Genomic DNA, 24,305 nt, shown 5'->3' with positions numbered 1-24,305 from the left:
CACTGAACCTGCGTGTGCCTTTACTTGCCCAAGTGGCAAATCTGGGTAACGATGCTTCCTCTCTGGATGCCCCCAGGGATTGCTGTGGGACAGGATAACAGATGTGAAGGCGTTCTTGAAAGCTTAACACGCGCCTTGTAAGGAGAAGGTGGCATTTTATCCGTGAGACTGTGTAGAATTTTAAGTACATGACTGGTTTCAGGGTTGAGCGTATGACCAAGAAATATTACAGATCTTGAGGTCAGGAGGATTGTGGGTGGAGAACACGATACACCAGTTGATAACAAGCAGATTGTTATTTCTAGATTTTGGCAGTTTTTCTGTATCTGGGTGGGTGGGGGAGGGGAAGACTTGACCATTCAGACCTACCGCGTACTTCCATGGAAAATCTAAAGCTTGTAAAATTGGCCGTTCTCCCCCAAATATTTTATTCAGGGTAAGTCTTCAAGTTCTTCTAGCTGTTTGTCCTCTTTCCAGGATATTCCCTCGGCTTTCTTGCTTAAGGGAGGCTCAGCTGTCCTCCCCTGCAGGCTTCACAAAGAGAGGCTCCTCTAACCACAGTGGGGACACAGGGTCAAGGTCTCTGCTCCTCACTGCCACGTCCGGGCCATTCGCCCCGTTCCTCCCACCACCCCACTCCCTAGCTTTGAACCTCATTTCATCAGGTGGTATTACCACGGCCCCTCAGTGTCTCCATCGTCTGTCTGCCACCTACACCATTTTTCCAGGCCCCGACAAGACGTCTGCCCCGAGAACAGCATTTGCTGACAGACTCTGCCCTTTTCACTTCCCTGGGATAAGTAACTCAACGCCTCCCTGGAGGCCAGGACCTTAAGCCACCCGCTGGGGCTCATGCCCCCCCACTAACATCACCCCACTTCTCCCTTCTCCAGGCCCCACAGCCTTTCACCAGCTTATAGCAAAACATTTTTTAAAATGTTTATTTGTTTTTGAGAGAGAGAGAGAGAGAGAGAGAGAGAGAGAGAGAGAGAGGGAATGAGCAGCGGAAGGGCAGAGAGAGAGAGAGGGAGACACAGAACCTGATGCAGGCTCCAGGCTCCCAGCTATCGGCACAGAGCCTGACGCAGGGCTCGAACACACGAACTGCGAGATCATGCCCTGAGCCGAAGTCAGACGCTCGACCACCCAGCCACCCCTTAAAGCAAAACTTCAAAAAGTTGGCGGTGCTCACTGTCTACAAGGTCTCCCCCTCCCACTCCCGGCCACCTCCCTGCCGCATCCCCACTGAGGGTCAAGGGTACCACCCGACCCCCCGCTGCTAAATGGATGGTCCTTTTCGGTTCTCCTCTGACTCTCCTCAGCAGTGTCCGAGTCTGTCACTCCCTGCTCTGGGAGAAACATTACTTCTTGTTCACCTGGCTTCCGGGGCCCCGCGAGTTCGCTTCTTCCTCACTGATCACACCTTCGATCCCTTTGCTGGTATCTGGTCCCCAGTCCCTTGCCACCGATGACTCAAAGCTCAAGGCTTCGTCCTCAGACCCCTCTCTCTCTCTGTCTACCCTCATTCCGTGTTAATAAAGCCCATGCACATACCAACACCTGTCCAGCTTCTATTTCACACGCAGACCTCTGTCCTGAACTCGAGGCTTGACCCTCCAATGGCCTACTTGACCTCTGTGTGTGTCCAACTGGCTCTTCAAACTCAACACCTGCACGACAGAGCCCCTGAGCTTCCCCACCCGCAACATCTCAGCAGGCCCTTGGCCTCTCTGCTCTGATTTTCTCACCTAAAAACAGGGTTAGAAATAGCAAGCATTGGGGCGCCTGGGTGGCTCAGTCGGTTGGGCGTCCGACTTTGGCTCAGGTCATGATCTCACGGTCCGTGAGTTCAAGCCCCGCGTCGGGCTCTGTGCTGACAGCTCAGAGCCTGGAGCCTGCTTCGGGTTCTGTGTCTCCCTCTCTCTCTGACCCTCTCCCATTCATGCTCTGTCTCTCTCTGTCTCACAAATAAACATTAAAAAAAATGTCGCGGACGCGCTGTGTATGAACTACTTGTCTATTTGTGCCTGTTTCCTCAGCTGTAAAACGGGAAAAAAACAAAAAACCAACAACAGTAACAAGTCCTACACGGTAGGGGTGTGGTGAACAATGTGGTACCACAAAGCTTCCGTAACTCCTTTCTTGACTTAATATGGGCCCCGCGTGTTTTCACAAAGCAATCCATTTACTGCTGAGCCAGGTCGAGGGAAAAGCAGGCCCAAGTACCGAACCTACTGAAGGTACTGCTTCCTCGAAAACACAGCGGCGAGGGCTTAGCAGACACGAGCAACGGGCTTGCGGGAGCGCATCTTCATGGGCGGAGAGGGTGGTGGGCCAGGGAGGAGGGACACCTAAGTGGATGGCCTTCCGTGTCCCCAAGAAGCGGACACTCTATACTGGGCCTATGTTTGCTGCAATATAAGAAGGAGGGTGGGAGAGAGAAGAAAAGAAAAAAAGAAAAGAAGCAGAGGAAGCTATCCTTCCGTCTGAAGAAGCCCACCCCATGCCTCTAAGCCGGCAGCCCATAACTTACGCGTTCGACATGGCTGGCTACTTTCCCTCTTTCCCTCGCCCGCCTGGAAGCTCTTCCTTGTCCCTCCGAGGGGGCGGCCGGCTGCAGGGGTCGGGACACCGCCAGGGGCGTCCACGGAGAGGTCCTTCCGGAGGAGGGGTACAGGGATCGGAGAGATCCTCTCACTTTGGGCAGGAAAAGGCGACAACCTGCAGATACGCGCAGGCACCGAGGGGGATTCGAACGTTCCCGTCGCCACCCCGAGGCTCCGGGACCTTACCGTAGCCACTCGACGCGACGCGAGGCGGAACCTAGCAACCGAGACGCTGCGCATGCGCAGTGCCGGCTCACTCCGGCCCGGCGCGCGCCCCGCCCCCTGAGCTCCAGGCGCCTGCGCTGCTGCCTGGTTTCCGTGGCAACCGCGCAGGGGCGACGAGGGACGCTGGTCCCGCGGAGGGGAGGTGCCGCCCGGTAGGGAGGCGGAGCTCCCGGAGGGCACCGCTGGGGACCTGCCTCCGGGGGCCACCCCGGGTGCCTCCCATCGGCTCGTCGTCCTCCGCGTCGTCTTCCCGCTTTCCTGTTCGCCCCGCTTTCATCCACCTTCAGATATGTGGCCTTGGACCAGGTCCTTGATTGTAGCCTCAGTCTCCCATCTGTAAAATGGGATAACAGCCGTTCATTTGTTCCAACCTTTACTGGGCTTCTCTGGGCCAAGCGCAGACTTAGGTTCTGGGGATACAGGACAAACAGTCCCGTCCTTCTGGGACGAGATGAAAACGAGGCGAGGAGCTAGTGTGTTGTAAATGGAAAATGCTGTGTGGATGTTAGTTAGCAGCAAGTCGCCATGAGGGTCTGCGTTCATTGCCCTTCTTCCTTCTTCTTTCGGAACTATTGAGATTTATTTGCAAATTCTAGAACCCGCAGTCCCTGCAGGAATATATTCAGGACCAACGCGGCGCCGCGAGCCTGGAGAAGATACCCACCTAAAAATAACAGCCTGAGTCTGGATCACAGAACCTGGCTCCCACCATCGCTAATGAAGTGAACAAAAGAGTCGCATAAATCAGCAAAAGAAAGAAAGAACTAAAAACTTAAGTACAGCTTTGTGCTACAAATGTCAAAAACGGTACTCAGTGAACTAGAAGCCCGCTGCCGATCACGGCATCTGAATCTCATTCCCATTCCGCACAAATCCCTACCAGGGAAGGAAACCAAGTAGACAAAATACCACGAATTTTTGGTGAATCCACAGAGCGGGAGGGTGAGCACAGAAGCAAACCACCAGGGAAACGCAGGGGAGACAAAACTATTGTGAGTAGAAAGCAGCCCCTGCTGCCCCAGGACCCGACCAGAGCTGGGAAAAAGCACTTAGGGCTTGCCACTTTCTAGGCCTTTGCACCGAGTTGAGGCAGAGATTCAAAGTCCAAGGACATTTTTGTCACAGGGACAGGGAAGGCTTCTAACAAGGGTGGGGGCAGGAGTTTACCAGAATCTCACTCTTGCTCACAGCCGGGGGGGGGGGGGGTCAGCCCTAGTCCTCACTGTATATACATACAGGTCATGGAAACATGGGTAAAAATGCAATCTTCCAGCTCTCAAACTCGTTCAGGTACAGTGAGAAAGCAGCCGAGGAAAATCTGTTCACATATTTGAACAAATAGAAGGTTTTACAAAGAGCAATCCATTTTAATATGAACAAGACAGAAGCAGTAAGTCCACTACCCAAGCTGAAGGCTTTCGTAACAGGGGAAGCAATAAAAAAAGAATTACAGTGTGGGCGAGACAGATGAAGAACCTAGCCCGGAAGAAAATGTAAGCAAAGAGAAGAAGATTCGTCACATGTGTCCCAGGTTCTAGAACAAATTCATATGAACATTAACTGAAGAGAATAAGAGCTGAAAGAAATGATGAAATGGCACAATGAGAAGAGAAGGATTATACAGCTAAGGCAATGAAATGAAAATCAGAAACACCCACCAGAGAAACCAAATTAGAAAGACCAAGAAATAGACTGGGCACAAGTCACCTGAATTACTGACTTACAGGAAAAGCTTGAATCAACTGCAGTGAACGTAGTTGGACGTAGAGGGAAAAGACTGCACCATTTAAGCAATTAGGAAGGGGTCAGTTGATATTTCTTTAAAAAGAGTCCTCCGATATTAATTTTTTCCAAGATATAAGGGAATATCTGTGAAATAAGAGAACCAAATCTGCAGGTCAAAAGTCCTCACTGTGTCCCAGGAAAAAGGTATAGAACGACCAACCCCAGAGATATCCTGGATGTGTCATTGAACTTCAGGAGAAGTGGTAGGGGGGATCTGGTGGCCTCACATGTCTCCATGGTGGCTCTCAATGTAAGATGAAAAGGTAGCAACATTTACAAAGGTTTGGGGGGAAAATGTGACCCAGGATATTTCTACTCCCTGAAGGTGATGTTCCCAAATGTGAAAGCCCTCAGGAAATACAGCACTCATGGGTGAATTGACATGTTTTCCAACACAAGTAATAGAAAACCCAACGTCTAATGGCTTACACAGGAAGAGGATTTAGGGGCACCTGGGTGGCTCAGTCGGCTAGGCGTCCGGTTCTTGGTTTCAGCTCCGGTCATGATCTCACAGTTCCGTGAGTTCAAGCCCCACGCCAGGCTCTTTGCTGGCAGTGTGGAGCCTGCTTGGGATTCTCTGTCTCCCTGTGTCTCTGCCCCTCCTCCACTTGCTCTGTCTCAGTCTCTTTCAAAATACATAAATAAACTTTAAAAAGATCAGAGGATTTATAGTGTCCCTTAACAAGAATAGAGGTGAGACAGTTTTAGAGGTGGTCACAAGGGAGGTTTAGAGGTGGTTATTTCAGTGACTCGGTGACATCATCAATCTTTGATGGTTTTCCATCTTTTGGAGCTGTCATCCTGAAGATGTTGGATGGCTTCCCTCGAGGTCATAAAATGTGTGCCACAGCTATAGACATTGCACCCTCACTCGGTGACATCTGGAGATAGAAACAGGACCGGCTGGGAAATGGGACCACCATTACTGCCTTAGAGAAATCGGGAATTACCTGCATGATGACAGACAGAGAGGTGGATAAAAGAACCAAATCGGGATTCTGCCAGCCTGGAAGCAGGTGGTATGGACTGTCGAGGGGGCCACATTCAGCAACATAACTCGAGCTCTTCTAGGAAATAAATCACTTGGTGGCGAAACCCAGCTATCAAAAGACAGAAGTCATGTTCAAAGGATGAACAAGCACTCAGTGTGGGAAGATGGGAACAAGGTCTCCCCAAGTCTGCGTAGCAGGAGAACGGATGCGGTTATTCTCTGATTATGTCCCGCGAGCTTTGCAGACCGCTTACTGAGCACTTTCTCTCTGGCAGGGACTGTTTAGGACCTGATGTCGATTCATTCACTTAGCCTTCCCACTTACATCATGAGGGGAGTCATAATTTCACCCCCGTTTTCCACAGGTGGAAACTGAGACTGAGAGGTTACGTACGTCCAAGACCACACTGCGTGGACGGTGGATTTGTCTTCAAACCACCCAACAGCCTCACTTCAAAGGCTACACCGTTGACGACTACCATTTTGTTGGCAACAACAACTGTCTTAATGAGGAGTCGCTGGACACCAGTGGTTCTCAAGTCATTTATCCTTTAAGAAAACAAACGAACGAACACACCGTTGCTGCCTCATCAGGTAGCTACCGTAGAGAAGGTGACTCTGTCCTCAGTATTCGGTAATTTGTGCAGCTTCATGGTCAGACTGCCAGGTCTCTGGGAAGATGTATCTTCTCACATACGCAGTCACTCGGGCAGATCCTCGCTGATGCTCCTTCTGAGCAAAGCGCCATGGTCCCCACCGTGCAGCTGATCTGGCTGTGTTCTGCCTTCAAGGAACAGAGGCGATAACCTTCCAGAAGGTCTCAGACTTCCTTTTCACAGGCTCGTTTCCTGGGGGAACAGCAGGTCTGGAAGAGCCCTCGGACAGTGTCCACGGATCGTGTCAGAGGCCTCAAGCCCCAGGACATTCCTGTCTCCTGAGCGCCCCTGCTCTGCCAACACACTGTCGGGGAGAGGGACCACCCGGCCCTTCTAGAAAGTCCACTCTGGTTGTGCCCAACTCGCCGTTATTCCTTGACATCAAGACTCCAGGCCAACCCTTCTCCACCAGAGCAGCCTTGTGAACAGTTAAGCCCCGGTGCCCCTGCCCCGGTCTTCCTGATTCCAGGGCGAGCACCCTCAAGTTCTCTGCCACGGCAAGACGTAAGCTCCCTTGCGATCATTCTCTCTGTCACGCTGTTCTCCATCGGTGTCCCTCACACCTAACCCGGTGAAACACAACCTCCCGGGTGGGGGCCGGGGACACTTCATCAACGTCACGCTGTTGACTCAGGCGGTGCTCGCGGCCGACCAAACCTGCAGCCCTTCCTCCGCTCTCTCCTGCCGAGCCCCCCGCGCCACTCAGTGTGTTCCCCACCCCGTCCGGTTCCAGGATGTTCCCTGTGAGAAAGCCAGGGAGCCCGAGCACAGCTCTGGAAACGTGTCAGAGTTGTCGTCCGGTGACGAGTTATAAACCCGCCCGGCCCCCCTATCCTCTCTCTGGCTCACGTGTCTCCTCGTCCTCCACGACTCCATGAAGTAAGGATTCGGCCAAGTGCATTGCTAACACACAGTTCTGTCGTACCTACGGCCTCGTCCTTTTGTACTAGTGCCTTTTGTGACCGTGGGAATGGAGAACCGGGCTCGTCAGCTGGGCCTTGTTTTCTAGGGAACCCAAGATGATAACACTTGCTTTCTCTGCTTCCTTTCCTGAGAACTCACTCATCCTTTTAATGATCTATTGTGGCTCCACGTGAAGTTCACTGGGATCGGTGCCTGAGTTTCCTTTCTTTTGGGAGTCACCTGCCACACGGAGCCTCTCCACTGAACGAGGCACGGTGACAACTCAACCAGACGGGGGACTGGCTCTTCGCTGGTACCCAAGTCCCCGGAAGGCTGGCACCTGATTGACGATAACAGCAGCTCCTGGGTCTAGACCTCTGCCTGACAAGATTGAGCCCAGGCTGCAAGACTGAGCTCTGCCCTTTCATAGGAGGAGATGGTGTGCAAGCCGCTTGACCAATCGAGACGGGACGCCGCTGAACGCTTCCGGGACCACCACCTCAGGGACCCAGCCTCCGCGCCCTCCTCCTTCACTGACGACCCCCTCACCCTTCCCAGGGACCGCAAGGCTAAACACGACAAGGCAAGCAGACACTCTGCCCGAAGACCAAGCTGTCTGCACCAAACACAGCTGGACCAAGTACCCTGCCCAGGGGACGGCTCAGGGCTCCCACAGGCGGCACGGGCGGGGCACAGATGCGGCAACATTGCCCCGAGGAGTTAGCTCCCTGTCCTGCCCTCCCTGTCTCGTGCTCTGTCCTGCCCAGTCCCATCCCGGAGTCCCATCCTGCCGTGCCTCAGTGATCTCCGGTTCCCTTCTCCCTGAAAATACTACCTTTATTTTGTTGAGCGACCACCCTCTATGCTTTGCTAGACCCCTGAGGCCCAAGTCTGACTCACCTTGCCAGTAATTTCCTCTAAACTGATTGCTATCTTTTCCGCGGTTACTGTGTTTTGCCCTAACCGTCGACGTTTGATTCCATTCAAAATGTAAATGTCTTTCTCCACGGCCTCATAGTCCGACTGCTAGGTCTCCGGCAAAGTTCACCTCCCAGACAGTCATGATATGGAGGAAGTCAGTTCGGCAAAAGTTTGTTGGTGTTGGCCCTCGACAAAGCCCAGTACTCGACACCGTGCAGTGGGAAAACCGGTGACTCAGATGGGAATTCTGCCTTCAGAGAGCAGCAGAGGAGATGAAGGTCAGAGGTGGCCAAGGGCCACCGCATCAAGTCTTCTGTGAGCTTCGAACTGAGAGGGTCCAGGTGGCCTTGGGAAAGCGGAAGGCGGGATCGGAGCTGGCCGTGCCAGGGCGAGCAGGTCTGTGGCCCGAGGGGGTAGAAGGAGAGCGTGCCAGGCAAAGGAGAGGCATCAAGCAGAAGCGTGGGGACACATTCATCGGGGAGTCAGTATTTCCGTCTGACCTGGGAACAGGTCTGGCATCACAGATCGGGGCCAGTGCTGTGTGCGCTCAGCGGCGGGCAGAGAAGACCGGACTGGGCTGTGCGGCTGCTCCGGGGTCTGAGGTTTGGTTGAGCAGGAGAGCCGACGCGGTCACCGGGTGCAGAGGGTCTTAAAGCGGGGAGCACAGGTGAGCGGCTGAACGAGACGCGGCGTGTCCGTGCTCTGGAGTAACGCTCAGCCACACGAAGGCATGAGTGGCCAACACCTGCAGCAACGTGGAGGAACCCTGAAGACCTTAGGCGAAGGGAGACAGGCCAGGTACCAAAGGACAGATCCTGCGTGGCGTCCCTTCGCATGAAATCCCTATTGTGGCAAATTTACAGAGACAGAGGTAGGTTCGAGGTGAGCAGGGGCCGGGGGAGGCCGGGCATGGGGGTGTCAGTGCCTAATGGGTATGGAGCTTCCGGTGGGGGTGATGGGAAATCTTGGAAATAGTGCCGATGGCCCCGCGGCATTGTGGACATGGTCCATGGCATCCAACCGCACGCTTAAAATGGCAAGTTTTATGTCACGTGTACACGAATTAGGACCTGGGCGTTTGGAGCAGGTGGCCGAGAGCGGAGGAGACCATGTCAAGTACTGAGAAAGTGTCATTCACAGGAGGCGTGGTGTGGCGCGGAGGGAAAATCAGAGATGACCCTGAAGGCCCAGTGCCGGTGATGGGCAGGGAGGCCGGGCTGCTGGCAGAATGGGAGGCGGCTTTGGGGTGCTTCACGTGGGGGGGCACCTGCAAGACGGGAGCAGAGGGCACCGAGACACCAGGAGCTGCAGCAGCCAAGTGTGACCGCTGGCACGGCTTAGCGAGGAGGACGAGGCAGGACAGCAGCCCCAGAGGGGCCACCGGGACGTGCAGGCTTGTTGTCCCGGGTCCGGGACCCTCCTGGGTCCAGTTCCAGATTTCCTGAAAGCCCCCCCCCCCACCGCCCTGCGTGGGGATGCTGCTTATCACACCCCCCACGTCCTCAGAGCGTGGTGTGGCTCCTTGAGTGGTTTTATGTTGCCACGTGCTGATAGTTGTCGTTAACTCACGGGCTCAGGTAGAGGAGTCCCCCAGCGATGCGTTGGGACTTCAAGGCTGGGGGACAGGAAGCGCCGGCCTCTGAGTCAGCTCCCGTAGGTGTCTGGGGAGACCCGCGGGTCCGCAGGCGGCGAAGGCAGGACAGATAAGGCTGGAAAGGTGTAAGGTTCAAAGTGCATTGGAAGGACTTCTCTCAAATGTAAGACACGTTTTCTAGGCTTCTAAGCACAAAATGTCATTCCTCATAAGAGGCGTATTTTAACCTGTCAGATGCCAAACCCTCTGCCGTAACACGCCCCCTTTTACGTCTGATGTTGTCTGCACAAAAGCTAACGGGTGGCACAGGGAGCCTTTTACATTTGCATCCAGAACTGGAAGTGAACAGAGTATTCATTTCTTCCGATCATGGTTTTGAAAGTAAATGTTGGCAGACCCCTGGTGTCCCAAGACCTGCCATTTACACTCTTGACTCCTCCTGACCAACGTCCGATGTCAGCGACGTGTTATAATTTATAACAGGGGCAATTCTCCTTACCTCAAAGGATTATTGTAAGAATTCAATGAATAATGGATGTAGGGCACTTGGCACACGTTAGGACCCACCTGCTGTTATGTGGCAGCTAATCCCTTAAGCTGCTGGGGTTGCCAAGGTGTCTGCTCAAAATCCACATCTCAATTAGCAGCGTTCCTGATTTGGGGGTTTGCGGTGATCGTGGGAGGAATCCCAGATGTCGAGGAGCTGATGCATGCAGGTTTTTCCGTGGGGTGCGCGTAGCAGAGATCTTGGCTTAATACCAGTGATAGGTACACAGTCGACCCTGCAGCTGAAATCTACGTGCCCGAACAGCAGAGCATTTAGTTGTGAAAGTGGGCTTCTCTCCAGTCTATTACAATAACATATCAGAGGATATCGGACTGGAAGTGAGTCTTGTTTGATGGATTTTGTTGAGCATATGCTAGGAAACAGATTTAAAATGGATATTAGTAATCCGAACATTATGGTCTGGATGGAATTCAGACTAATGATACAAACAGCAAAGTGATTTTACGTCAAATAAACATCACTTCCCCTGGGAAATGAGTGTGTGTGTGTGTGTGTGTGTGTGCTTCTTATAAGCTGCTGTACTATCTATAAATAAAACTGTCCAGCGTGAGAAAAAAATGAAAAGGAACTAGCCAAAGACAGGATGTTTTTTATTATTATTATTGTTATTATCCTGTTTTTTTTTCCCCCACAAACATTGAGGCGGCTTTTGTAACCCAGGTGCAAAGGAGGTCACTCCTCATTGTTTTAACACCTGCTGTCTTTCAAAATGAACATGATTCCCACAAGCCATTGATAAATTCAGTCTTAAAACTGCCTCACAAATGACCGTCTCCTTGTATTTTGATCCTACTTCCGAATAACTAGCACGTGTCCGTCCAATTTGCTTTGTTTTGTTTTGTTTCTGTTTGCCTCTCAAACCGTTTCCCTCCTCTTGTGTGATTTTCACAATGCTCTTAGCAAAACAATAGCTCTTGATACCCAGGGTAGAAAGCTAATTGCAAATAAAAGCCGCGTTGCGCATAAAACAAAAGCGATAACATTAATGAGAGGTGTTTCGAGACTTAAATTGCCAGGGGCCCTGAGTGCATCAGTAAGATGCAGTTTAACAGCAGAGAAAATACTTACTTAATCTACTCATTTATCGTAGTCCACGGCCAGACTTAATAGGAATAGAATCTCCGTTTAAAGAAATCAGGCAGAAGCCTAGAGAGACGTTCACGTGCATGTTCGAACCCTGTCTGTCTTCCAGCCGTTTCTCTGCTGCTCCTTTGTTTATCCCTGCTCCCTACAAATGCCACACCTCTGAGAAGCGGTGCTGCCCTGTAGCAGGGCAGGGTGCCAGGGACCTCACGGCACTCGGGATGGGCTCATTGCGGACCCTACGGGGCATCTTCCTGGTTCAAATACCCAGTGCAGCCTGTTGATGCTGGGCCGAGCCTTAAGCGGTAAAGCCATCCGGGTCACGTGCCTGCCTCCTGTCTTCCCAGCGGGTTGCTGACTTCTGCGTTTCTACGCTGTGGATACGATTTCAGACTTTTTAGTTGTCTGACACACGAAATGCAGATGAACATAGTAAGAGCTATGTTGATGGGCCCCCCGGGTGGTTCCGTTGGTGAAGCATCCAACTTCTGCTCAGGTCACGATCTCGCGGTTCTGAGGTTCGAGCCTGGCGTCGGGCTCTGTGCTGAGAGTGCAGAGCCTGCTTGGGATTCCCTCTCTCTCTCTCTCTCTCTGCCCCTGCCCTGCTCACGAGCTCTCTCTCTCTCTCAAAATAAATAGAGGAACTTAAAATAAAATTACCTTTTATTACAGTCAATGCAGAAGAGGACACAGCTCTCCAGCCTACTGCTCAAGGAGTTTTCCCAGTCTGCAAACACTCATAAGTACATCGACTGAGACACAGACGCGCAGGATCCCTCAAGTGCTCTGTGCCCTTCCTAATCGCATCCTGTGTCGTTTCCCCACAGGCAAGCATTACCCGACTGACTCCAATGAGTACTTCTCCCTTATAAAGGAAGACTTTGTGACGTTGTCCTGAGGAAGAGAGAGAGAGAGGAGAGGGAGAGGGAGAGGGAGAGGGAGAGTGAGATCTCCAGTTTTTCGAGCAGTAGTTTTTGTTGTTCCACGCGCTTACCAACACTTGGAATTTCCTGTCTTTTTTCTCTGAAATCGTGGTGTCATCATCTCCTTGTGTTTGTGATTGGCATTTCTCGGATGGGTCACGGTGCTGAGAACCTTTTCACGTGCCCGTCTGGCCCTTTGGATATCCTTTGTTGTGTTTTCGTGAAGCACCAGTGGAAATCACTGAGCAAACTTTCACTAGAATTCCTGTCTTTTCCTTACTCATTTTTAGAAGATATTTGCACATTCTGACATCAGCCCACATTTAATATATTTATTGAGAATAGCTCCTGTCACCACATGGTTTGCCTTTTCTCTCTCTTAATGATGTCTTCTGGTGAATAGCATTTCCTAATTTTAATAAAGCCTAACATATCCATCTGTTTCTCTATGATTAGTGATTTTTTTGTGTTCTGTTTAAGAACTTTTTTTGCCTACTTCAAAGTGATGAAATATTCCTCTGTGTTGTCTTCCCGAAGCTGTACTGTCTTACTTTTCACATTTAGATCTGTAATTTATGTAGAATTAGTGTTTTGGGGCACCTGGGTAGCTCAGTCGGTTGATTAAGTGTCCGAGTGCAGCTCAGGTCATGATCTCACGGCTCGTGGGTTCGAGCCCCGCGTCAGGATCTGTGCTCAGAACCTGGAGCCTGCTTCGGATTCTGCGTCTCCCTCTCTCTGCCCCTCCCACACTCATGCTCTATCTCTGTCTCTCTCTCAAAAATGATATATCATTAAAAAATTTAAAAAAAAGGAATGTTTTTCTATGAAGTGTGAAATAGAGATTAAATCTTGTTTTTTTTTTTTTTTTCCTGTAGGAACTTCCAAATCTACCAGCCCTGTTCACAAGAAGACCACCTTTCCCCCTGCTCTTCTGTGGTACCTTTCTCATGAATCCAGTGTCTGGATAAGCATGGGTGTCTTTCTGAAGGGGTGTTGAACTTTGCTGATGTTTTTGGAGTCTTTGATAGGATCATATGATTTTCCCCTTTATTCTGTTAATGTAGGGAAGTACATTGTTTGATTTTTGAATGCATAGCTGGGAGAAACCCCACCTGATGGGTTATCCTTATCATGCACCTGCTACACTTTATATATAAGATATCGTTGAGGAGGTTTGCACCTGCATTCATGAAGGATAGGAGTCTGTGATTTTCTTTGACAGCTGTGTGAGATTTTGCTCTCATGGTAATGTTAGCTTCATAAAATAAGTTGGGGAATGTTCCCTTTTTTTCCTGTATTTTTTAAAAAGTTTGCATAGGGTGGTTGTTATTTCTTTCTGAAAGGTTTGCTGGACATGATCTGGACCCGAGGTTGTCTTTGTGAGAAGGTTTTTAAAATTAAGAACTCAATGTCTCTAATAGATATAGTGCTCTCTGGGTTTTCCATTTCTTCTTAGTTTTGGAAGCTGTGTGGTTCAGGCTACCTGATCATTTTATGTAACTTGTGGAACTTATGATAGTAAGTTGGTTGTGATATTCCTATACCGTCCTTTTAATACCTGTGTGATTGGTGATGATATTTCTTTTGCCATTCGTAATAGTTGCAATTTGTGTTTTCTCTTTTTCCCTGATGAGTCTTGCTAGGGGTTATCATTTTTATTAATACAGCCAAAGAAGCAAACTTTGGTTTTAATAATTATCTATATAATAAATATAATATAATATAATATAATATAATATAATATAATATAATATAATATGTCTTTATTATTTGTTTTCTGTGTTAGCTTTATATTGCTGCATAACAGATTATCCTGACCTACTGGCTTAGAACAGTATACATTTATCGTCTCAGCATCTGTGTGGATATAAAATCTGCTCACAGCACAGTGGTGCCTCTAGCCATAGGCTCCTCACAGGCTATACTCACGGGGGAAGCTGTGATGTGGTCTCATCTGAAGGCTCAGCTGTGGGGGAGTTGGCGTCCAGCTTACTTAGGACTTTGTTGGCAGGACCAAATGCAGGACCAAATTTGTCCTGAGCTGTTGGACTGGAGAATTCCATTCTGGGTTGGCTGTCATCTGGAGGTCTCCCTCAGCTCCTTCCCGTAGGGGCCTCTCTGTAGGGCGGCTCACGGAACAGAAGTCGGCTCCACCAGAGTGAGCAAGAGAGAGAGGGTAGGCAGGACGGCAGCCAAAGTCTTTCTTCGACCTAATCTTGCAAATGACTGCATCACTTTTGCTTCTGTCTTCTCTTGGTTGCTGTACCACGCGTTGTTTGAAAATGCCTGGAAAATGTTAACACACGACTTTTGCCCGACTCCGTAGTTGTTCACGGCAGGAGGGCTGGCACAGTACCAGTTAATTCATCAGGGCTGGACAGAACTAGGGTGATTTTTATTTTAATAAATAATTGCCTGTAGCCCGGCTCTCTCTGCTGAATGTCTTGGGGCTCTGAAAGTGGTTCTGGTTCCCTCACGGTCAGCGCCTAGCACAAAGGCCTTGTCCTCACTCTCACGCTGGCCTGTGTGTCAGCCTGGACGATCACCTACCAAACCCAATCCCATTCGCTCGTCTGCGGAACAATGCAGGGATCTCTGGTGAGGAGGAAGTTCTGTTTTCCACGGAACCAGCAGTGGGGGTGGGGTTACGTCTATTTCTGCTTGTTTTTTTTTTTTTTTTTTGGTGACTTGTAGGCTGTAATACCATTAAATGATAACCTGGGTACAGAATTCAGGCAGAGGTAACTGGAGAAGAGAAATGGTCAGATGTGAAGAAAAGGAAACAGAAACAAAAACAAAAACAAAGAACAAAAAAAGAGAATTAGATAAAAGTCCTAGAAGATGATGGGGTGCCTGGGTGGCTCAGTCAGTTAGGCATCCGACATTGGCTCAAGTCACAATCTCCCAGTTCATGAGTTTGAGCCCCGCGTTGGGCTCTGTGCTGACTGAGGGGTCTCAGTTGCTGCCTGGGTGGCGTTCGACCTTGGCTCAGGTCAAGATCTCACCATTTGTGGGTTTGAGCCCCTCATTGGGCTCTATGCTGACAGCTCGGAGCCTGGAGCCTGCTTTGGATTCTGTGTCTCCCTCTCTCTCTGTCTCAAAAATAGATAAACATTAAAAATTTTTTTTTGAAATCCTAGAAGATGAGTCTGTATTAATTTTCTGTTGTTGTGTAACTCATCATAAACTCATCATAAACTTAGCGCACACTCCCCTCAGTATCACACAGTTTCTGTTGGTCAGAAATCCCAGCCCAACGCTGCTGGGTTCTCTGCTCAGGGGCTTGCAAAGCTGAAACTGAATGCTGGCTGGACCGCATTCCCTTCCAGAACTCTGCCTCCTCCTGCAAGCTCATTCAGGCCGCTGACAGAATTCAGTTCCCTGTGGTGTGGGACTGAGCCCCCCAGGACTCAGATCCTAGAAGCAGGGCTGAGGGCCCAGCTCTGCGGCTTTCTCCGTTGCCCGCTGCAGCGCACCTCCGCAAAGCCAGCCGGAGAACTCGCTCGTGGGCCACAGTGGGAGAGCCGATAGCTTGTAACCTGATCAAGGGAGCCGCTAGCCCATCTCGGGTGTGGATCCACCCCCACTCAAAGGGAGGGGATGATGCAGGCATATCTACCAAGGGGTGGGCATCTCTGGGGCCTTCTTAGAGAATTCTATGTGCCACAGGTTATGAACTCAGGTGGCTAGGAAAAAACCCACTTCTGCTAAGAGAGGAAATAATCAATAGGCATTACTTGAGAGGTGGGTCTCTTAATGTCCAGCCTCCAAACATGGAGATACGATACCAAATCTGTGTCGTATCTGGGGTTGCTGCAGGATTGGTTACGTGAGTCTTACGCGCGCATGTAAGGCTTCTGCAGAACTGACACTGCTCTGGGAGTGCAAGAGAATTAGTGTGTGAACGCGTGCGTGCAGTAAAATATCCCGTATCGGATGCCTCCCTCTTCCTCGCTCAGAGATCAATCCATCACTCTTCCACCTTTGCCTCTTTTAGGAAGTTAACGCCTTCCAGCTTGCCTCACAATTTCTTTCGCGCTTTGGAGCGGCTCCCCGCCAGTTGGGAAACCGTCCTGCTACACAGTTTGCCCTTTGCTCACTTTTGCGTTCAACTTCCGGGTCACCAAAAAATAGAGTGGAAACGACCCATCATGAACGCAACCCAGCATAAGGCTGAGCGCGGCCTTCGTGCGGCGGGAGCCCTCCTAAGCAGATTGGGCCAGATTCCTTGATCGAGCATCGACTGAGTGCCTGTAGTCTACCAGGAAAACTGTCCTTCAAGTGGGGCTGCCCTCCGGGGTTTCTGCCTTCCGAGAGACACTTCTGTGTTAAAACAAGACGAACGTGTGCTGAGCAGCGGTGTGTGAGGTTTTCATAATGGCACAAAATACCGCTTTGAACTATGTTTGCTTTACCGGAAGAAAGGAAGGTGCTGAGATCAGACACACTTTCAAAGTTCACAGTAGTAACCAGTGACCTTTAGGGGGAGCCGCACGTGTCCTTAGCTGCTGACTTCGCAAGCGGAGGTGCGTCTGTCTTGCCGGTAAATCCATGGGTGCGATGATCCTTTGTCAGAAGCAAGTGGCGTGGGGTACAGAGACCCATCAGCAGAGCCAGGGGTCGCTCCCCTGGCCCAGCGAGGTGGCGGGAAGGCTCGCTGCTCGCGGCATACGATAAACACGAGTGGCGGAGCACACATAAATCAGGAGAAGAAGGAATTATTAGTGGCACGTTGACCTGGTATGAACTTGTAACAAGTTAAGAGGCGTGATTGATAGCTTTCCTCGTTCTCCAGGCTCAGAGAGAGTCACCTTTTACCGAAATGTAAACATTCTAGGAGCACTTCTAATAACAATCGCCAACCATGTCTCAGCCGAGGCTCAAAATTCCCGCGTGGTTGGCTTGTTTGATGCAACGATTAAGACTCAATTTACACCACGAATTCCTGCAGGATGGCTTGGAACCTCAAGCTGTTTATCAGACTGGGGCTTTCTGGAATCTCCTCCGTGAAAGCTTAGCCAGTGCATGCACCAAGACGACCACATTTTCTTTCTCAACCCTGACGCCTCCTTCCCAGAAAATAAAATTTTCTGTTCTGTCTCTTCTTCAGCAAACTGCCTTTTCCTAAGGGACGCACGACTGACCAGCGTCCTAAATGATTTCTCGTGGTTTATTTTGTTATCTTTTCAAATTTTTCATCGAAGTATAGCGGACGTACAATCTTAGATTAGTTCTGGGTGCACCATGTGTTGATTCGACCGTGCCCTGCACACTCCTCAGGGCTCCCCAGGGTGAGCGTGGTCCCTTCTGTCCCCATCTGACGTTATCGTGTCGTTAGCCGCTATCTTCTCTTTGCAGTACTTTTCATCATCCCCATGACTTACTTATTTTATAACTGCACATTTGGGTGGCTGGTAACGTCACAGCTGAGAGCTGCTGTCCCCTCCCTGCTCCCTCCCTCCATCCACCTCCTCCATAGGGGACCCTATGGATCCCACAGGTGTCCCAGACCTCCCCTCCGCCCGGCCCCCCGTCACAGCCACCCCTCCCTCATCCGACCCCCTGCAGGGCTGCTGTTTATTTATTTAGTTTTTGGTTGTGAATGGCCGAAAACCAACTCAAATGGGCTTTGCGGAAAGGGACGCGCATTGGCCCCCACACCGGAGAGTTTGGGGTCAGCGGTGACTTCACGCAGAGCCACGCAAAGCCAGGTTTGTGCTCCTGTTCTCGTCCCACGTGCTCGGTGCCTCAGCCTCTGTGACCGAGTCCTCAGTCCCTGCGTGGTGGTGAGCAGCGAAAGATTCTTCCTTAGCCACGTTTCTGCCCAACTCAGATAATTCAGAGGGTTCTAGGACCCACATTATTTTCCTTTGGACCACTTTCTTCTTGTTCGTCTGGGTCTGTGCGCAAATGAACCCATCTTGCCCCGCGTGTGAGTGCAAGGTGTGGGTGCCAGAGAATCTTTCCTGTTTCTCCGCGCCCCGGGACGCGCGCCAGGGACTTGTGGCTGACAGCGACCCTGGTTTCCCTTAGAACTTATGGCTAATGGACATGCCGTACTTTAAAGGTGCCGTCGCGTTTCGTTGAGAGGCTCCAGCCTCTTACTGAGCTGACTCAACCGCACTGGGAGTGCGTGTGCTTTGTACCTCTTGCCCGTGAGCCTTCCCGGCCGGTTCACACGCACAGTGTCCTTAACGCATGTGAGTGTGACGACCTCACCACGATACACCCTCTGAAACGCGCACACCCGAGCTGGGCTGGAGTTTTCAAATTCCCAGGCGCCGGGTCCGTTCAAACCCCGCGAAGTGTGGTGTTTTCGCGTATTTGCAGGATAGCCCCTGATCCGTGGTGAGGACAGCCCGCCTTTTCCCAGTTTACAAGGAAGAAATAATTCACTTTGTTGACTTTTTATAAATATTTAGTTTGATGACACGTGTTCAGAGCCTTTGCCGAAATCACATGTTTCCCATGTAACCAGAAAAATAGAACTGACGGCCACGAGTCGAATAATTGAGACCTTTCTTTTTTACTAACGTGAAACATAATCTCGTTTCAGCTTTATCAGATAAACTCCGTTGGGGCGGCAAAGGGCAAAGTGTGGGCGTTCGGTGTTTTGTTTGAGTCCTGAGGTTCTGAGGACTCTTCGTGGGGCGCCTCTGTATCGGAGGCGATTCTGCTTTTGGTGTTCAGGCCTCTCCAAGAAGAGAAGGGGAAAGAGACAAAGTGGAGAACGTAGAAAAGGCAGAACAAGATGGCGGACGCCAACCCAACCATACTGATAATTGCACTAGACGCAAACGTTCTAAACGTCCCGGCCAGAGATAGGCTAGAAGTGCCTTGAATCTCTGCCTGGAAGGGTCTGACGAGGGACCCTGGGCCATGCCTACAAACGACTGTTGTGTTTGTATTTTGTCCAGAAAGGAAAGCCCCAAATGACTTCAGTCATACTCACTGTCTCCATTTCCCTTCTAATGCCACCAGTGTGGATTTGTAGAAATAGCCTGCACCTGGGCCCGGCCACCCTTTAGTGGACCAAGCTCTGAGCTAGGCCTGGGCTCTGTGCCTCCCTCCTTCACGACACACGGGTCCTCATCCAGGAAAAAGCTGTGGGGGTATTTCCCTTACAAAACATTCAGAGTTGTTTTGATGACAAAATAACATCAAAACACTAATTGTAGTATTTTATTTATTTTTTTATTAAAAATTTTTTTAATGTTTATTTTTGAGAGAAACACAGAGAGTGAGCACGTGTGAATGCACACGCGGGGGAGGGGCAGAGAAAGAGGGAATCCGAAGCAGGCTCCAGGCTCCGAGCTGTCGGCGCAGAACCCGATGCGGGCCTCGAATCCCTGAACCGCGAGATCATGACCCGAAGTCGGACGCTTAACCAACTGAGCCACCCAGATGCCCCATTGGTAGTATTTTATACTTGACAAGCGCTCCACACTCATACGCGTGCGCACACACTCGCACTTTAGGCCTCATAATGAAGCAAGCTTTATTGTTGCTACTGTGTAAATAAGGGAAATGAAAGTCATGTAACTTTGTCAAGATACTGAATTTGTCAAGAAAGCCTTGTACAGTTTCCACTTCTTCCCACGGTAGAAAGAAAAGAATCCCACTCAAATTAAGTTACACAGAAAGAGGAATTTGTTGAGAAGATTCAGGGACGTCCCCAGAATCCAAAGTCAGCTGGGCCTTACAAGGGCCAGAGTTCCAGAAAAACTGCCAGCAGCAAGGACCACTGGATTCCCCATCAAGCTCGGTTTCTCCATGGACATGCTTCCCTCTGCCGATCTGTTCTGTCCCGCCCTCTGTTCTTTTCTGTCACACTTCGAGTCTTTCCACAAGTGAATCCGCGCAAGATAAAATACGGTACACGTTCTAATACATTGTGCGCTAAAGAAAAACACGACGTTACCTTCTGAAAGGGAAATTATTATATGTTAAGTTGAAATTATTAACCATTTTTCAACAAGGCGAAATTATTGTTCACATAGTGCTTCATACCAAATTGCATTTATACATTGCCATCTGCGTTACTCAAAATATTTCTTAAAAAAATTTTTTAACGTTTATTCATTTTTGAGAGACAGAGAGACAGAGCACAAGTGGGGGGAGGGGCAGAGAGAGAGGGAGGCACGGAATCGGAAGCAGGCTCCAGGCTCTGAGCTGTCGGCACAGAGCCCCACGCAGGGCTTGAACTCACAGACCATGAGATGGTGACCTGAACTGAAGTCAGACACTCAACCGACTGAGCCACCCAGGCGTCCCCCCCAACCTATTTTTTTTTTTTAATTTCACATACATTTTAGAAGGGTGGAGCTGGGAACAAAGGTTTTGTGGGCAATCCGATGTGCCCCCTCTCGTCTGCTCAGGGCAGGTGTCTGTGCCTCAGCTCCGGCTGCTTGAGTAGCGTTAGCCAAAAGGCAGGGGCAGCTGCTGTCCCCGGCTGAGATTGCAAGTCACCCGTCCCCACTCCCAGATCACAAGTGGCTTCTTAACCACTTCTTTACGGCTGCTGTCTCCCTGCTTGGAGGTCAAAGAGTTGTCCCCGCTTCCCCATCCCCTTCCGAAGCCCTACAGAGCCTCATCCAGATGTCCAGACTCCAGCTGTGGACAGGGGCTGTGGCAGCCGCTACAGTTCTCTTGGAACCAGAGGAGATGATAACGTGGAAAATCATCTCCTGAGGGTGTCGCGATGCTCTTGCCTTGCACCGTCCCCACTCGACACCCTCCCAGGCCGAGCCCCCAGAGGCATCGCATCTGAGGTCAGCAGATGTCCGCGGCTGCGCCGACAGGTAGGGCTGTGCAAAGACAGATCCGACCCGAGGCAGCTCCCGGGGCAGGGGGTCGCAGCCCAGGTGACCAGAGCCCGTGTATTGGGTCTGCTGGTCGACCCGCCCATCGCCGAGGTTCCCTTTGAACATGAATCTATTAGTTCCTCTTCCGTGGCCAGCCACGGGTGTTATGTGAGCTGCACCTGTTCTGCGCTACCCCTTCTCTCTCCGCTAGGAAGGAACATGGGCCCAGGGTCCATTTAGTAGATGTTCCGGGTATGCTCTGCCTCAGCCTGGGTTCCTGAAGTCAACTGTGAGACAAGTAGATGATTTGGGCGGTGATCCCAGAAAGCGCCCATAAGGGCGTCTGGAAGTGAGATGGAGAAGAGAAAGAAACCAACAGAGGCGCATTTTCCAGCGGTTTCCACTGTGGCGATGGGGTCTCCCTACGGTTGAGGGGCACCAGAAGACCCCAGAGCCACCTGCTCATGGGGTGGGAAGCCAGTACTCTTCCCGGTGGCCGTGTTTCGAGGCACTGCCTGCCCCAGTCTGGGAGCCCAGAGAGATCTCTCGGGCGGGGGGACAGGCCTCTGTGGTAGGGACACCCCTGGGCTCCTCAGAGATGATCCCAGCCCTGGGTGCCTCCTTGAGCACCAGTGTGAGTCTCGGGTGAAAGACAAAGGCTTAGACCCCTTTGCAAAGGGCAAAGGGCCAGCAGGAGCACATCTTTGAAGAAAGGCAAATTAAAACCACTGTTACTGTTTTCAAAAATATTCTCAACGGCAAAGTCTCAGTGAAGGGCAAGGACATAACACTCAGGAACGAGCGAGGATTCTCGAGAACCAGCTCTGTTATACTTCGGTGGTCAGAGTATAAATCCGTCTAAAATTTGAAAGACCCGTTGGCGACGTGTACTTTTAAGTGATTCTCTTTAGCGAAAGTAACATGGGCATGTCTTTTCTTGCCTCATGTAAACGGTCTGGGGTAGAGAAGATACGTAGAACTATTTTGCTGTATTCTTCAGCAGAGGTGAAGAGCCATTAAAAACTAATCGGGGACTGACACTTATCCTGTATCCCTACCAACCTGCCCTAACTCATCTTTTTTTGCCATTATCACCCACTGAAATGATGTCACGTGTAGTTTTCAACCGGTTTAGTGTCTACTTCCTTGAGATCACGTAAGCTTCATGATGGCAGCGCTTGTCTTGTGTATGAGCGCCTAACCTGTGCCCAGCAGAGCCCAGTGAAAGCAGGTTGCATCAGTGAGTGAGTACACGAATCGGTGGTTGAGCACATCTTTGCTGACCTTGCTCTAGGGAGACGAGGAGACTGTGGGCAGGTCCGGGTTTGGCTTCGGTAAAGCAAAGTAAGGCCACCTATAGGTTTGGGGCATTGACCCATTCACCCAGTCTAGTAGGGTTCTTGGCAGGATGTCTTGGGGACACCCCCGGGGCCCCCTACACTTATCAACTCACCAGACAACCATGCTGTGAGCCCCAACCCTCATCCACAGAAAGATTCCATTTCCAGGGGCACCTGGGTCATTCAGTCGGTTGAGTGTCGGACTTCGGCTTGGGTCACGATCTCCCCGTTCGTGGGTTCGAGTCCCGCATCAGGCTCTGTGCTGACAGCTCAGAGCCTGGAGCCTGCTTTGGATTCTGTGTCTTCCTATCTCTCTGCTCCTTCCTTCACTCATTCTCTCTCTCTCTCTCAAAAATAAATAAACATTAAAAAAATTGGAAAAAAATATCCTGTTTCCTTAATTCATTTTCCTCAGTCAGCTGCTTCTTCCACATAGAACCTGCCTCCCCGGAAAACCTGGCAGGGAAAGCCTGGAGGCTCTTCCAGTCCCGGAGCACTTGGAGGTGATGCTGAGCCTCATCCTAACCATGGCAGAGCAGACACAAGGTATTCAGGAACTTACGACCCTAAGGGACATGGCTGCCTTTGCCTGTCGCTCGTCTCCATGGCACCGAGTCCTCCTGATGACTGGACGTCTTCTCGGAGGAGCTGGAAAGAGAGCCTCAGCAGGGACTTGGGTCGGTGTCCAGAACGGGGAGGTTAAAAGTGACACAGTACGTTGGGAGCTATGCCAGGCCGCCATAGTTCTCATTCATCACACTGCTGGGGCTCCGTGGACCACACGTGGCACAGGGTGTGAAGCAGGTGTCCGTGCAGAGACAGGCCAGGCGTTAGGACAGTCGGCCGGGACGGGCAAGCCTTGGTGTGGGAAAGTGACTGGGACCATGCACGTTGAAGCACCATGTCGCCAGTGCCAATGTCGCCAAGGACCCAGCCATCTCAGACCCGACTCCAGTCCCGGCTGGGGACCAGAGTCCAAACCAGTGTCAGGGGACCAACCGACGGTCAAGGCACGGAAAGACGGACACCAGTAGAAGCTGACGGAGGCTGCTGGCTTCTCCGGCACCCCTCCTTGCGTGCTCTTGGGATGCGGCTGAGAGGCGGTGCTTTTGTCCCCCAGCGTTGGATTGGCCATGGCCGAGGAAAGCCCGGCCTCAGCTGGGACGTTTGGGGGAAGGGGAGGCTGAGGGTGCCATCTCCGGCAGTCGGGGGTCTTGGGATCTCCGTGTTGGAATCCAGGCCCTTTGGAGGGCAATCTTCTAAGTCCTGAGTCACGGCAGCCTCTGTGAGAGCAGGTGTGCACGGGGGCCAGGACGCTCCCCAGGCTGGGCTGCCGGAAGGAGGTGGGCACAGAACAGAAGCAAGGGCAGTGTTGGGGGCTGGGGACCAACACGGGGAAGGGGGGCAAGGTTACAAAGGTGCTTCCTCACGCTGGACGCCACTGTGGGCTGTGGGATTCCATTCAATGGACCCTCTCGGGAGCCCCATAGAGTCTGCCTTCAAGGATGGTCTGCCCGAGGACGGGAGAAGGAGTTATCCGGGGGCTCCTGTTCTCCACTGTCAGGGGCCACTGTGTGGGCGTCCCTGCCTTGTATGCTCCAGCCCTTGGGTATGGGTGACGGGCAGGTGTCACGGGCACAGGGCGGCCTGGGGCCGTGGAGGCCAAGCGCTGAGGGCTAGCACCTGCAGGAGGCCAGTTGTCGCCAGAACGGCTCCAGTAGAAGGTGGGTGAGGAGGACGTGAGAAGGGCTCCGGGGGGGCCTTTGATGCAGCTCCAGGGCCTGACCCCAAGCCAGGCCTTTGCTATCAGGACAGAGAAGCCTCCCGGGCTGCTGTGAAGTTCATTGGTAGCATGTGGTGACCTGTGCCTTTTTATCTAGGGGAACGTGGTGACCTTCAGTCCCGG

At 51.3% G+C, this 24,305-nt stretch overlaps 1 protein-coding gene across 1 annotated transcript in view; it reads right to left on the bottom strand.

The window, feature by feature from the left end:
* Positions 1-2,544, bottom strand: part of IQCA1 (IQ motif containing with AAA domain 1) — a 153,879-nt gene extending 151,335 nt beyond the window's left edge. Inside the window, exon 1 of the mRNA XM_047085902.1 lies at positions 2,534-2,544. Coding sequence (XP_046941858.1) covers positions 2,534-2,544 — 11 coding nt within the window. The remainder of the gene's footprint in view (positions 1-2,533) is intronic.
* Positions 2,545-24,305: the final 21,761 nt, after the last annotated feature.

Source organism: Lynx rufus, unplaced genomic scaffold (assembly GCF_022079265.1).
Source record: "Lynx rufus isolate CCGP_SWC_20201006 ecotype Redwood Valley unplaced genomic scaffold, mLynRuf1.p SCAF_2, whole genome shotgun sequence".
In the NCBI taxonomy this organism is placed as follows: Eukaryota; Metazoa; Chordata; class Mammalia; order Carnivora; family Felidae; genus Lynx; species Lynx rufus.
Note: the sequence above shows the minus strand (reverse complement) of the source record. Positions and strands in the feature narration are given on the sequence as shown.